The sequence below is a fragment of the Merops nubicus genome, unplaced genomic scaffold (genome assembly GCF_000691845.1).
Source record: "Merops nubicus isolate BGI_N331 unplaced genomic scaffold, ASM69184v1 scaffold16848, whole genome shotgun sequence".
NCBI classification, from domain to species: domain Eukaryota; kingdom Metazoa; phylum Chordata; class Aves; order Coraciiformes; family Meropidae; genus Merops; species Merops nubicus.
In genome coordinates this window covers 3,309-15,303 of record NW_008626505.1, presented here as the reverse complement: position 1 = coordinate 15,303, position 11,995 = coordinate 3,309, and the positions used below count along the sequence as shown (strand labels likewise).

Below are 11,995 nucleotides of genomic sequence, written 5' to 3'. Positions count from 1 at the left end.
AGGATCTCAACGTCGCCGTTGCCGAATTTGCTGAGCTGAAGCAGCAGCTGGAGCGAGACACACTGGTCCTGAGTGTCCTGAAAAAGCTGCAGGAGGTGAGGAGGGGAGGCTGGGGAGCAGCTTAGGGTCACGCACTGGTAGTCATTCTCTGCTCCTCAGCCTGTGGGAGTGTTCTGGGCTTCTCGTTTGGACGGCTGGCTGTCGCTGCCCTGCCTCTAGCTGTGCTGGGTGCACAGTGCAGCTGAGAGCAGACACGCAGTGACACGCCCACCCGTGTGACACGCCCACCCGTGTGACACGCCCACCCGTGTGACACGCCCACCCGTGTGACACGCCCACCCGTGTGACCCTTGCAGTTCGATACAGCCATGAAGGAGTACAACACTGCTTTGCTGGAAAAGAACTATGTGGCAGCAGCTCACCAACTGGAAAAGGTAATCATGACTCCTTACATGAACAATACTACTGTGCTTATATTTCCAGTAAGTTCTGCTGGGTGTTTCATTAGCAGGGACAGTTGTTGCCTGTGTCTTGTGTCCCCAGGCACGAAGCAGCCTGAAGATGCTGGAATCCCGCAAGGGCTTTGAGCTGAAGATCCTGAAAGCACTGGGCACAGAGCTCACGGTGCAGACACAGAACATGCTCTATCACCTAGGAGAAGAGTGGCAGAAGCTGGCAGTATGGAAGCTGCCTCCTTCCAAAGGTACTCACAGTTGTGGTGGGTTTTGCTTGGCTGTTTGCAGTGCCTGGTTTCAAGCACCTCCAAGCTAGGGAGCACAGTAACCCCTCTGAGCTGAGGCTGGCTGAAGGAGCTCTTTCTGTTTGCATAACATAATGAGCAGGAGTGATCAGCAGCACTGTTCTTTGGATATCACTCCACTCCTGGAGTATTTAGTGCTACCACAAGCAATCCAGGGTAGTCAGTAGGTTTTAAACAGCTTTGAATGTTCATCTGTGGTATTTCTTGGGAAACATTGAAGCAGAGAGAGTTACCAGCTTTTGTAGCCATGTGAGATGTCAGAAAAGGGATACTCTCTTGCCAAGCTTCTGCTCCTTACGAAATCAGCTGGGCCAAAATTTCAGCTTGCTTGTATTGAGTACCTGATTTGATGTAGTAGCTGGGAGAGTTTTCTGCAATTTCTGTTCAGCTGGCACTGACAGAGCTGGTTCTTCCCCTGCAGAAGGCAGCAGCCTGGAGTCCGCGCTGCCCTCGGAGCTGCACTTGCACACAGTGCCCCCCAAGGAGGAGGAGGTTGCTGGCCCACCTCTTGCTTCTGTGCTGCAGGCATTTGCTGTCCTAGGAGAGCTGCACACCAAGCTGAGAGCTTTTGGTAAGCCAGAGCATGGGTCCAGATAAAAATGGCTGTGGTAGCAGGGGTGGAGAGGAGTTCAGAGTGGCCGTTAGATGGGTGCAGAGATCCAGCTCACTTCAGCAGCAGGCTGGGAGACTTCTTCCCTCTTGGCTTTTGTTTCCCACTGAGCCTGAGGTGAATGCTCTGGTTCTTATGAAGAGGAAATTATTGATCCTGTTATTTATCCAGAATTATTTCTTCTGTCAATTTAACTCTAGTGTCCTTTTGCTGTGTGGTTTCATGGTCTGATGTTTAGAGTTTTTCCAGTTACAGCCTCATCTACCAAGAGCAAGACTCTTGGTTTCAGACAGCCTCTGAGTTTCAACATTCTCAGGTGCTGATAAAATAAACTGGGAAGCATGGCAGATGCTAAGACAGGTTTTCATGCTTTTGTTTTCCATTCTACATTAAGTATGCTGCTCTTTGTTAGGTCTCTGTATGTTTTTTCACCTGAGTAGAATGGTCTCTAATGAAGCCAGACCCTCATTACCTCATTAGCTGTTCCCTGATACAGCTTATCAAGGGAGCATTTTTCCACTTCGTATAAGGAATCTCTGCATCCAAAATAGTCACAGTTGAGCCTCACTGGAGCAAACTACCTGCCTCCTGCTGCTGGAAAACAACTTCTTTTCATTTCTTAGGTCACTTGTTGCTGAAATACATCCTGAAGCCGCTGATTTTATACCCGTCTCTTCAGCCCCTCACAGAGGAGCAGCCAGATGTGTTCATCCTGCGTTTTAAGGCCGAGGAGGCTAACTTGGATCATTCCTCTCCTATGGAGGTTTTTGACAAGATCAAGCTTATTTTTGAAGTCCTCCACAAATACCTGCTGAGTAGGTGGTTCCTCCCTTTTGGAATTAGCCCTAGATCCGTACCGTGCTCGTGTGGCTGGAGCAGAAGCTTTGTGGAATATCTGGTTGTTGGGCAGCTTTTAATGTTCACTTGCTATGCTGTGCTCTTGGACAGCTCAACACCTTGTCAAAGTGGACTTAGCTGTGATCCATTATTTACAGAGCTAGGAAAATGAAGGAGGAAGGTATTTTGCCTCAAAGGAATCAAGGCATTAATTTTTTGGTAAATGTTTTCTTCTGAACCACTCACCACATTGAAGATCTTTGCATGCTGTAGGTCTAAAAGGTGGATGTCATGAAGAAGTCCTGGGAGTTCCCTCAGTCAGACTGGTCACGTGCAGGATCTTCTGTCAGCTAGAAACCAGCCTGGGCTTTGCTTTAGTGTAATGAAATAAATACACTGAGAGAATGGGCTCAGTATAGACAAGTTCAGTTGCCTTCTGGTCAGGTGGGTGATTCCACAGGCCCAGCACATGGCCTGGATAGGAAGAATACCTCCATTCTAAGATGATGGATCAGTTGATAGATGCTGCTCTGACAGGAAGGACTGAATGAACTGGTGAAAGGCCTGGTCCAGGAAGCAGGTGTATTAAAATCCACTTCTGTTCTCTTGAATTCAGATGTGCCTCTTGAGCAGCCTGCAGAAGACAAAAAGGAGTGCAGAGTTATGCTTGCAGAGCTGCTAGGTGATATGATATGGGAAGAGTTATCAGACTGCCTCATTCAGAACTGCCTGGTGAATTCAATCCCAACCAACAGCAGCAAACTAGAGCAGTACATAGAGGTGGGTCTCAAAATCTTTCAGATCCCTGCAGTGGAAGTGCCAGGGGGCCAGCTCAAGCTAAAAGCTGTGTTTTGCTAATGTAGCATTGTGTCTTTCTCTCAGTTAAGCTGTGGCTTGTTTTCCCTGCCATGTAAAGCATGTGAGGTCTCCAATCTGTGCAGCTCAGGCCATATTTAACTAAGACCTGGAGACTTTCAGGGCTGTGATCTAAGGCCCTTGGCCGAGTCTCTGAGAGGCTGAAGGTGATGATGTGGGAGTGCTGCTTGCCCAGCTTCCTGAGGACTGACTGCTCTCTTCACCTTGTGTTTGCTATTAGTGGTCACAGGGGGTTTGTTTTGCAAAGACTGCATAATTTTTTAAGAACAACATACATAAAATAGAACTTACTCCTGGTGAAGAATGCAGAAAGCTCCTTTTCTCCTGGAGAGGGGGCTGTTTCAAACAGAAGCAGTTGTAGCATAGACCTCCCAAGTGCTTTTGTCCCACATGGTCCAGTATAATAAAATTTAGTCACCTTACTCCTCTGATTTTTGAATCGGGCACAGTCAGGGGAGAAAAACCTGCAGCTCAAACACTGTCTTATTGTGTGGTCATGGCCCCCAGCTGAGCCAGGATTTTCCAAAAGATTGCTGAAAAGCTGTTGGATGGTTAATGCCCTCTAAAACTTAGTTCCATCCTTTGCTTTCAGCCAAGTGGAAGAATTTGTACCCAACATTAATTTTACTCTTCAACTTTATGAAACTGTGTTAATGTAGAATACATGTCTGCTTTTCTCAGGTGATTAAATCCACAGAGGAGTTTGAACAAGCCTTGAAGCACATGCAGTTTTTGAAAGGAGACACAACCGATTTACTGAAATACGCCCGAAACGTCAATTCCCACTTTGCTAACAAGAAGTGCCAGGATGTGATTGTAGCAGCCAGAAACCTGATGACCTCAGAAATACACGATACTGTAAAGGTGACTGTTGATACAACACGCTGATTTTCTGTGTAGAAAAGGAGCTAAGCTGTTGAAGGTGGCTTGTCTAGAACAGTCAACTCCTTTTTCTTTGTGGAACACTGAATACTTCTGATTTGAGATCTTGGCAAACAACAGTTTCAAAACCTTTTTAAGTAGTGCTCAGGTGGGTTATTTAACTCACAAGATCTTTCTTAAAATACTTAACATTTGCTTGCATGGGCTTTTGTGGGTAGTGTCATAAGCATAAGAAAAACTGGAGGATTACTTCCTGCGTTGGTTCCAGGCATGCAGCACCATAGAGACTGTTTTGTGGTCTACTGGGTCCTTCATAAACCAGGAGACTTCAACAGTTGTAGGGAACTTCTGCAACCTTATGTTTATCTTGAGTCTTAAATCTGTCATTCAGTGTTTTGTAGCCTTGGGCAGGCTCCTTTCTGTGGGCTCTAAATGACATTATACCTCTCTTTGGCTTTCCCTTAGATCACACCCGATTCCTGCGTAACCCTACCAATGCTCCCTGATCCTGGGGCAGGAGCTGCCCAAAAAGCTTCTAAAGCTCTGCCTAACGACATGCTGGGTTTGGAGAATGGGAGCAGACTGAGCCAGCACACGTTCTCTCTGCCCACGTGCCGCATCAGTTCATCAGTGGAGAAGCTGATGGAGCTGGCTTATCAGACACTGCTGGAGGCTGCAGCCAGCACCGACCAGTGGTAGGAATTACCTGGCAGAGGATAAGCTGTGGGTGTCAGGTGCATACTGCCTCTGACAACACCAAGCATCTGTTAATAGACTAGAAGAACTTTGAAAGAACAGAAGATCCTTAAAAATGAGAATCAGTCATGAAAGTTACTCTGTTTTGGCTGGAGGATGCACCCCTGGGTTCGTGCAGTAGAGTGCTACAGCAGGAACAGCTGTGACCTGTGTTCCCTGCAGCACTCAGCTTAAGCAGCCTTGTACACTTAATTTTTTGGGGAACGTTCAGGTGCAGTTTATTGTAGTGTAGGTAGTAAAGCAGCAAACACGTGGTAATTCCCCAGTGCACACAACACAGTTCACTGCCCTGCTCTTTTAGCTGGGAGAGACAGTACTGCACTTTGATGTTTTGTCATATAAAATGACAAGTGGTGAAAGTGAAGAACTCCAGCTCTGCATCTAGGTGGGCTCTGGAGAAGACAATTAAATGTTTTGAGGAACCAAATAGAGTCTGCTCTAAACTGGAGACCACAACCCTGAAGGAGTTGCCTGGGTGCTGAATGCCCTTCGGTGTGCCGTGGGAGAGAGGGTGGGCTATGTACACACACCTGGGTGGAGGGGACACTGGCCTCTTCATTCCTGTGCTTTGTATATCTCCCTTCTGGCCTGTGGTCTGAAGTTTGTCTTTTCCACACTAAACTTAGAAGGTCATCACAGCCTTTGTGACTTTTCCAGAACGTTGCCTTCGTTGACATCGCTGTAATTGATCCTTACAGTCTAGTCTTTGTGCCAGTTCTTAGCTAGTAGTGCTTCACTACTAATAAAACTATGTTTTGGAGAAGATTGAGGATTGCTTGTGAACGAGACATTGATTCCACTGACAAACTAACATGAGCCTCATTTTCCTTGCAGCTGTATACAGCTCTTCTACTCAGTACGGAATATATTCCAGCTCTTCTACGACGTAGTGCCAACGTACCACAAGTAAGTGTGCATGTGTTCCCTAGGGCCTGTTCTGGAGAGAGATCTCTGCTACTGTTACAGCCCCACTTGTCCCCAGTTTGTCCACCCCAGCCAGAGATTGCTACAGGCTTCCTCCAGAGGCAGAAAGCTAATATTCTATTATTATAAAGTCATACCTGCTGCAAAATAGGTGCTTGAGAGTTTCTGAGTTGGCAGTCTTATGATGAAGAAGATACTCTCAGTTCTTACAAGTTGTGTCTGAATCCAGCCACAGAGCTTGGACCTCAGGTGTGATGCAGAGATTTTTCAGGTTTTTCCTGTGAAAAAAAGCAGCAATGAAGATGGAAAGTATACAATTCTGTTAGAAAACACTGGGGTCATACTGAAAAGGACTTTTCTCTTTTTCCCCACCATAACCTTGACATGACAAAGTATCCTCCTGTTTGAAAACCTATTGCTAGAAACAGTGTGGATATAAGACATGGTTCAAACACCAAAGTGCCATTTCAGTAGCTATGGAAATCATTTCCTGCAGTTTTTTGTGTGGATGTGACAGGAGGTTAAATGCTTTTATTCCAGCTGATGTCCTTGTCAGGTGTTGCCCACAGAGAGTTACTTGCAACATGAGACAGACTGAGTTTCCCTGGGGTAGGCATAACAATTTATTTCTTTTTTAACACCTTTCTTCCTTCCCCACCCCCCTCTACCTGGGACAGGGAGAACCTTCAGAAGTTGCCCCAGCTGGCAGCCATTCACCACAACAACTGCATGTACATTGCTCACCACTTGCTCACCCTGGGCCACCAGTTCCGGTACCGCCTGACGAACATCCTCTGCGACGGAGCAGCTACCTTTGTAGATCTGGTACCTGGCTTTAGGAGACTTGGTAATTGCACCTTTCAGTATTGAAACGTATTAATGGATGACACAGTAATTAACCCTGGTGTTTGCTGTTGAAGGATTTAATCTAGGTGTGGTTCCTGACTCGAGCAGCGTGTTGTTATTTTAAGAACTTTGGAGGAACAGCAAGGACCCTCTGCAGGCTGGGGAGTCTGACAGGGCATTGCAGCTCTAAGCAAGATGGCCATTTAGGGCTTCACTCAAACCCAGCTCTACTTGCCCAGCAGAGTTTCAAGAGCTGTTATGCAGCAAGTTCATTATCCATTGTGGCACTCGGGTATTTTGGGATCTGCTGCTCAGCCCTTTGGCATTTTCTTTCATTTACTCTATAGGAACAGATTCTGAGATACGTTTGTATGAGCCTAATAAGAGTCTATCATCCAGAGTTAATTCTGCTACTCAGCTCTTTTGAAAAAGTGCTGTAGCAATGCAAGCTGCACCAGCTTACCAATCGTGTGACTGGGCCTGCTTAAATTGGCTCTCTGAGACTGTTTTAGAGACTGGGAATGCCTTCAAAAAGAAAACATTATGGCAAGTTCATTATTCAGCACTTAAGAGTCTCTAAATTAGCAGAAGAAAAAATAATAATTGCTTAATTGGTTCTCTCTGCTTGTTTTTGCTTCTAAAGGGATGGAGTGTTTTCTGGCCCAGATGCGAGTGCAGAAAGGAGAAATCCTGGAGAGGCTGTCAAGTGCCAGGAATTTTTCTAATATGGATGATGAGGAAAACTACTGTGCAGCAAAAAAAGCAATAAGGCAGGTAAGCAAGGCAGTCAAAGCCAAAGATCCCATTGTCTGTAGATACTGTCCATGGAGAGGCACATGGAGTGATCTCAGCCCTGAGATCTGATAGCTGTGCAGCATTTCAGCAGTGTGGAACATCTCTAAACAATTTTCTGGCATGATTTCCCCCCCTCCCCTGGGCTGTCTTTTGGTAAAACTGAAGCATGCTGAGGTTCAGTTCTTCTTGCTCCTAGTTGAAATGAAAAGCTTCTTAATCTTGAACTTTTGTTTGCAGTAGATTTATAATGTTTTTCATTTTGCAAGGAGAAAGAAGACCCGTCACACTTTTGATGAGCCTTAATGCAAACTGAAAATATTGCATTTTGTCCCCCAGAACACTGCTCCCCATGGTAGCTGTGTACTTCATTGCCTTTGCTTCTCTCAGGCTGGGTTCTGACCGTATGTAGTCACCTTATTATTTGGTGCCTCTCTTAACATTCCTTTTGCTAACACACAGCTCCTGTCTTCCAGGTACTGCATCAGTTGAAAAGACTCGGGAAAGTCTGGCAAGATGTCCTTCCAGTGAACGTATACTGCAAGGCCATGGGGACTTTACTGAACACAGCTCTCACAGAGATCATCACTAGGATTGCTGCCCTGGAGGTAATGGCAGGAGAGGGATGTGCCAGGCACAGGGTGAAGAGCTCACATCTGTGACTGATAGGACAAGCTTCTTAATCTTGAACTTTTGTTTGCAGTAGATTTATAATGTTTTTCATTTTGCAAGGAGAAAGAAGACCCATCATACTTTGAGCCTTAATGCAAACTGAAAATATTGCATTTTGTCCCCCAGAACACTGCTCCCCATGGTAGCTGTGTACTTCATTGCCTTTGCTTCTCTCAGGCTGGGTTCTGACCGTATGTAGTCACCTTATTATTTGGTGCCTCTCTTAACATTCCTTTTGCTAACACACAGCTCCTGTCTTCCAGGTACTGCATCAGTTGAAAAGACTCGGGAAAGTCTGGCAAGATGTCCTTCCAGTGAACGTATACTGCAAGGCCATGGGGACTTTACTGAACACAGCTCTCACAGAGATCATCACTAGGATTGCTGCCCTGGAGGTAATGGCAGGAGAGGGATGTGCCAGGCACAGGGTGAAGAGCTCACATCTGTGACTGATAGGACTTCTTTTCCAAGATCAGGTGTCAGGGGAACAGTCACCTTTCACAGAAGTTGTAATCATGGTCCTGTCCAAGATGTACAACATCCCAATAACTCACATCCACTTGAGACCACATATATAATCTTACAGCAATGCCATGGCTCTGGTCAAGGGGAGAATCAGGGAAGTGGCCATGATTTTGTCTTAATTTGGACTTAGGTGTGTCACTCCTACTATAAGCATGTCTGTGAATCTATCTGTTTGGGGCACAGGAGTTCATTGTTGCCTCAAGCCTCATCTATCCTGATCCATTTTCAATCTGTATTTCTTTTATGAACCTCTCCATCCTATCTAAGCACCAGATGCCAAAATACCTGTGGCATTTCAAATTGAAAATCTTACCTATTTAAATCTCCATTTGATCCCCAGAAATGTGTTAAAGTCATTGCCAGGTTACCTTGGGTCAAGTACAACTATCCTATTTCTGAATTAAAACACATTTTTGGAGCAAATGCTCAAAATATGTTAGTGCATCTGTTCTAGCTGTAGCCTACATGCAGGGAGCCTTCCTGCCTGCATTAGGCCAGTGAGTCCTCTTTTCCCCTAGCAGCAATAGTGCAGGACAGTTGCTCAGGCTGAGCTTGGCTTTCACCATTGGGTGGGCAATGCCTGAGCAATTTCCTTGGAACCTGTTCAGACTTCTCACGACACCACCTCCCCTTCACAGTGAAATGTTTCCTATGGCACTGAGAGATGCTGTTTAGAAGCACAAGCAGCATCCCAAGGCAGTTGCTGAGAACTTGCTAAATAAAATTACACTAGCTTCAGAATGTTGAACAATAGTCTAAGCCACTGCTTGCATCTTCACACACAGACACCTTTTCTTTTTTCATTTTGCATACTGCTTCACACTCCAAAAAACATGTCTAACCACTCCCCTATTCACATTTTTTTCAACTCCAGGATATCTCTGCAGAAGATGCAGATAGGTTGTACTCCCTCTGTAGGATCATGGTGGAGGAAGGACCCCAAGTTTTCACCCCACTTCCTGAAGAAGACCAAAATAAGAAATACCAAGAGGAAGTTCCAGTCTATGTGCAGAAATGGATGACGTTCAAAGAGCTGATGATTGTCCTGCAAGCCAACCTCCAAGAAATTGTAGATCAGTAGGTGTCTTTCTTTCGAGTTCTTCAGCCCAGGAACAGGGAGCTGGGAGGTGGTCTGACATCAGATAGCTGCTCCTGGGGCTGTTTCTTGGCTGCTGTTCATCACCCATTTCAAGCTGGCTCATTGGTATTCAGCTGCCTCCTGCAAAGGAGGGGATTCATCAGAATGATACATGAGGATTTCTGTTAGCACAAGGTGTCAGAAGCTAGACATGGCCTGGCCACAGCTGCCTCACACACCTCTGAGCAGCAAACAGAGTCTACAGCAGGCTAAGCTGAGAAGGTACCAGCTGTGGGGAAGGCAGTTCCTTTGCTGTGCCCTGCTCAGTGCTGCTGTGGGAACAGGGATGGACACCAGAGGTTCCCCACTCTACTTCTACCTGGGTATAAGCCACTTCTTTTTTCCCCCCCATCGTTTGGGAAGCAAATGGGTATTTTGCAGACAGGCTTTGGGCTCCTTGTGGAGAGGAGAAAAGGTCCAGTTTGTAGTGAGTACCTAAATCTCCTCACAACCTCTTGCTTTACATGCCTAGCTAAACAGTTCTGAGCTCAAGTTCCATACAGCTAACCCACTGCTAACTGGATTTGTTTTGCCTTCAGACTGACCACTGTAAGGAGCACGTGGAAGGCTTGTTTGAACATGACATTTGTGGGCAGTTTGGTTAAATAAACTCTTTCTCTCCCATGTAGGTGGGCAGATGGGAAGGGGCCTCTGGCAGCTGAATTCTCTGCAGCTGAAGTGAAGAGCCTGATCCGAGCCTTGTTCCAGAACACAGAAAGGAGAGCAGCAGCACTGGCCAAAATTAAGTAACTCTGTTTCTACATGTTGCATCTTCTGATGGACCAAGTTGTCTTTCAGAAAATTTTTTTGGAATTGACCCTTCTTATTTGTACTGGTACAAAAAAAATCTTAGCAGTAGGTGCTTCCTGGAGGCTTGACTGAGGGAGAAGAAACATTCATAAACATTCATGTTTGCATGGCAAAAAGAATGGCTCTAGAAGTCTGGGACCAGAAAAATCAAAGGCACATGGACACGAGCTGCTTACGCTCCCTCTGCCAGGCAGATGGAGTTTGGGCTTGAAAATGCCATCTCCTGCCACACTACCCAGAGGTGTTCTGCCCAGATCCAAGTTCTCTCTCCTTCATGAGGTGGTGTGTGTACAGTCCTGGTGAAGAAGAGATGGTTTTTGTCATCTTTGCTCATTTCCTTCCTCTTGGATCTCATCTTCCTGTTAAGCCCAGCACAGGGAAATAAACCACATCTTGTACCCAACATCTCCCTGTGAGAACAGGCACTGCTGGCAGATGGGCCTCTGCTGCAAGGTGCTGTATAACATCATCTCAAGCTTGCTTGCTTAAGGGTCATACAGAAGGATTTTTATTTCTCAGCAGTGAATCTTATCTATGCAGTTTGGCATCAAGGGGCATGTAGCCCCTTTCTGTCTTACCTCTTCTGTCCCTGCCAATTACATGAGACCCACAGATTTTGATAGCCTTTGATAACCTACAAATGCTGAAGTGCCAAATTTTACTCTCCCATCTCAGGTTTCCCTGTAGAGCAGACCTCAAGAGAGTGAAAACAGAGTGGGTGGGAGGAGAGGAGATCCTGTTCTGAATGAACTGTTTATCAAAGTCCCAGGATTTTTCACAAGTACCAAAATTCCTCATGGCTTTCTCTCTCATGGAAAATAGCTTAAAAGCGACTCAGAACTTTTCAATCTCACTTTACCAACTGTAGAAGCCAGTTCAGCTCCATTATCTTTTTGTTCTGTGTGAACTAGGTAGTTCTGGTATATGTTGTCTTTCTGGTAGTAAACTTCCTGTCCTTTAAGAATAATGAGATATGTTAATTCAATATAAAAAGGGAATGAAGGGTGCACTCATAGTGTTAAGTTACAGAAGGCTGTCTTTGAGAAATACCCTTTTCTTTTAATTGAAAAACTCACCAAGAGCATTCAGTAGAACACAGCAACTGGCACATCTTGGCCTCTGGGCTACACACATGGAACAAGGTATTTCCTACCACGTAGTGCTTGCAGCCTGCTTACAAGAGTTTTGATCCCAGAACAGGATGTTTTTGTCTGTTATCTACTGTTGTATCCTTTCCATCAGCACTTTTGCCTGACTTCTGTTCACTTGTCCAAGCATTTGTTCAGGGCCTGAAGCACTCAAGGCGTTGCAGAGCTGTTCTGCATGCTGGGGCAGCTGCTGGGGAGACTCCTCTGGTTTTCTGCCTTGAACTGTCACAGGGAGGGGGCAGGTGCAGTCTAATGGGCAGCTAGAGCAAGTCCAGCAACAAGGGAGGGAGATACTGCAGCAAACTCAGACTGCCACTGAAAGCTCTGGCTTTTTGTTTCCTTTCCTTCCACATGATGTATCTGAAGGCTGAGAGCATTCCCATAACTGCATCTCATGGGATCCCCTGCCCCTCGACAAC

At 45.8% G+C, this 11,995-nt stretch overlaps 1 protein-coding gene across 1 annotated transcript in view; it reads left to right on the top strand.

The window, feature by feature from the left end:
• The window catches only part of ZW10 (zw10 kinetochore protein), a gene marked incomplete at its 5' end in the record, with an annotated part of 11,304 nt that extends 936 nt beyond the window's left edge, over positions 1 to 10,368 (top strand). The window contains 14 exons of the mRNA XM_008946036.1: positions 3 to 95; positions 357 to 434; positions 544 to 703; positions 1,182 to 1,331; positions 1,994 to 2,185; positions 2,824 to 2,987; positions 3,765 to 3,947; positions 4,431 to 4,660; positions 5,556 to 5,627; positions 6,323 to 6,492; positions 7,135 to 7,265; positions 7,760 to 7,891; positions 9,355 to 9,557; positions 10,248 to 10,368. Coding sequence (XP_008944284.1) covers positions 3 to 95; positions 357 to 434; positions 544 to 703; positions 1,182 to 1,331; positions 1,994 to 2,185; positions 2,824 to 2,987; positions 3,765 to 3,947; positions 4,431 to 4,660; positions 5,556 to 5,627; positions 6,323 to 6,492; positions 7,135 to 7,265; positions 7,760 to 7,891; positions 9,355 to 9,557; positions 10,248 to 10,368 — 2,079 coding nt within the window. The remainder of the gene's footprint in view (positions 1 to 2; positions 96 to 356; positions 435 to 543; positions 704 to 1,181; positions 1,332 to 1,993; positions 2,186 to 2,823; positions 2,988 to 3,764; positions 3,948 to 4,430; positions 4,661 to 5,555; positions 5,628 to 6,322; positions 6,493 to 7,134; positions 7,266 to 7,759; positions 7,892 to 9,354; positions 9,558 to 10,247) is intronic.
• Positions 10,369 to 11,995: the final 1,627 nt, after the last annotated feature.